The sequence below is a fragment of the Belonocnema kinseyi genome, chromosome 7 (assembly GCF_010883055.1).
Source record: "Belonocnema kinseyi isolate 2016_QV_RU_SX_M_011 chromosome 7, B_treatae_v1, whole genome shotgun sequence".
In the NCBI taxonomy this organism is placed as follows: Eukaryota; Metazoa; Arthropoda; class Insecta; order Hymenoptera; family Cynipidae; genus Belonocnema; species Belonocnema kinseyi.
The window spans coordinates 76,838,344-76,839,365 of record NC_046663.1 but is presented as its reverse complement, the minus strand read 5'-3'; the positions used below and the strand labels follow the sequence as shown (position 1 = coordinate 76,839,365).

Here is a 1,022-nt window from a genome sequence, read left to right as displayed (position 1 = left end):
TCCAATATGTTAGTATTGCGATTCAATTAACATCATGCATTCAAAAAAGACCATCATCAAAAAGTCCATAATAGAAAGGGAAGTATATTTAAAAATCACCCATACATTATGTACATAGGAATTTGACATAACAGCTTGGAGTATTTAAAATCTCACCTTAGGTTGATTTCCAGGATGAAATACAGAATATTGAACGGTGGCCGAGGAGAAAGCTGCGATGGCTTTAAAAATAAATATGAACATATTTATGTATTCATCTGTCCATTTCCCATTAAATATAGTTGGAGTGAGATCATTTTCAGTTAAAAGTTCGTAAAGAATGTTTAAAACTAAGAAAGATCAATTTTGTCTGCATTTATTTAAATACTGAAAGTTTCCTAATTTTCAGCTAAGAAAGTCATTGAACCAGGAATTTAGGTCTCTGGTTAATATGGAATAAGGGTACTTAAGCTTCATTTTAAATTACATCATAAGTTAAAAATGAAAAAAATTTTCGTGTTTAAACAAAATAAAAGTGAATTTTCTGGCATTACGAAATTTTCTACAAAAATGATCCGCTTACAGCTCTTCTAAGGCTACTGTTATAGAAAATTCTATAACACTCCAGCGAAAGATCTACTTTAGACTAAAAAGAAGGATCATTACTTACTTAATAATAAGAAAGCAAATGCCAATTTTCCCATTATCTTAACAACTGAATTCGAAGACGATCTTTTTTAAATCAAGATTTTTTCTGATAAAAAAACTCGCGCTTTCCAATATCGATGTTTCTCCAGAAAATTAACACTTGGAGAATGATAACAGTCGTTGTTAAAATTGTCTTATATAGTATTAGCATACACATGTCAAATGAGTTATCAACGTTCAGAACAAATAGAAATAATTTTTATATCTCGCAATGTGTATTTTATTGTGTCACTGGCATACCTAACTTACCTTTAATTACGTATTATATTCCTCGTTTTTCATTCAACCGACATTAGAATTATGTATAGTAATAACATAGGCATACAAAAAAATGT

At 29.4% G+C, this 1,022-nt stretch overlaps 1 protein-coding gene across 1 annotated transcript in view; it reads right to left on the bottom strand.

The window, feature by feature from the left end:
- Positions 1 to 766, bottom strand: part of LOC117177475 — a 3,314-nt gene extending 2,548 nt beyond the window's left edge. Inside the window, exons 1-2 of the mRNA XM_033368197.1 lie at positions 650 to 766; positions 157 to 221 (exon numbers count right to left, since the gene is read on the bottom strand). Of these exons, the coding sequence (XP_033224088.1) occupies positions 157 to 221; positions 650 to 683 (99 nt within the window). The 5' untranslated portion in view covers positions 684 to 766. The remainder of the gene's footprint in view (positions 1 to 156; positions 222 to 649) is intronic.
- Positions 767 to 1,022: the final 256 nt, after the last annotated feature.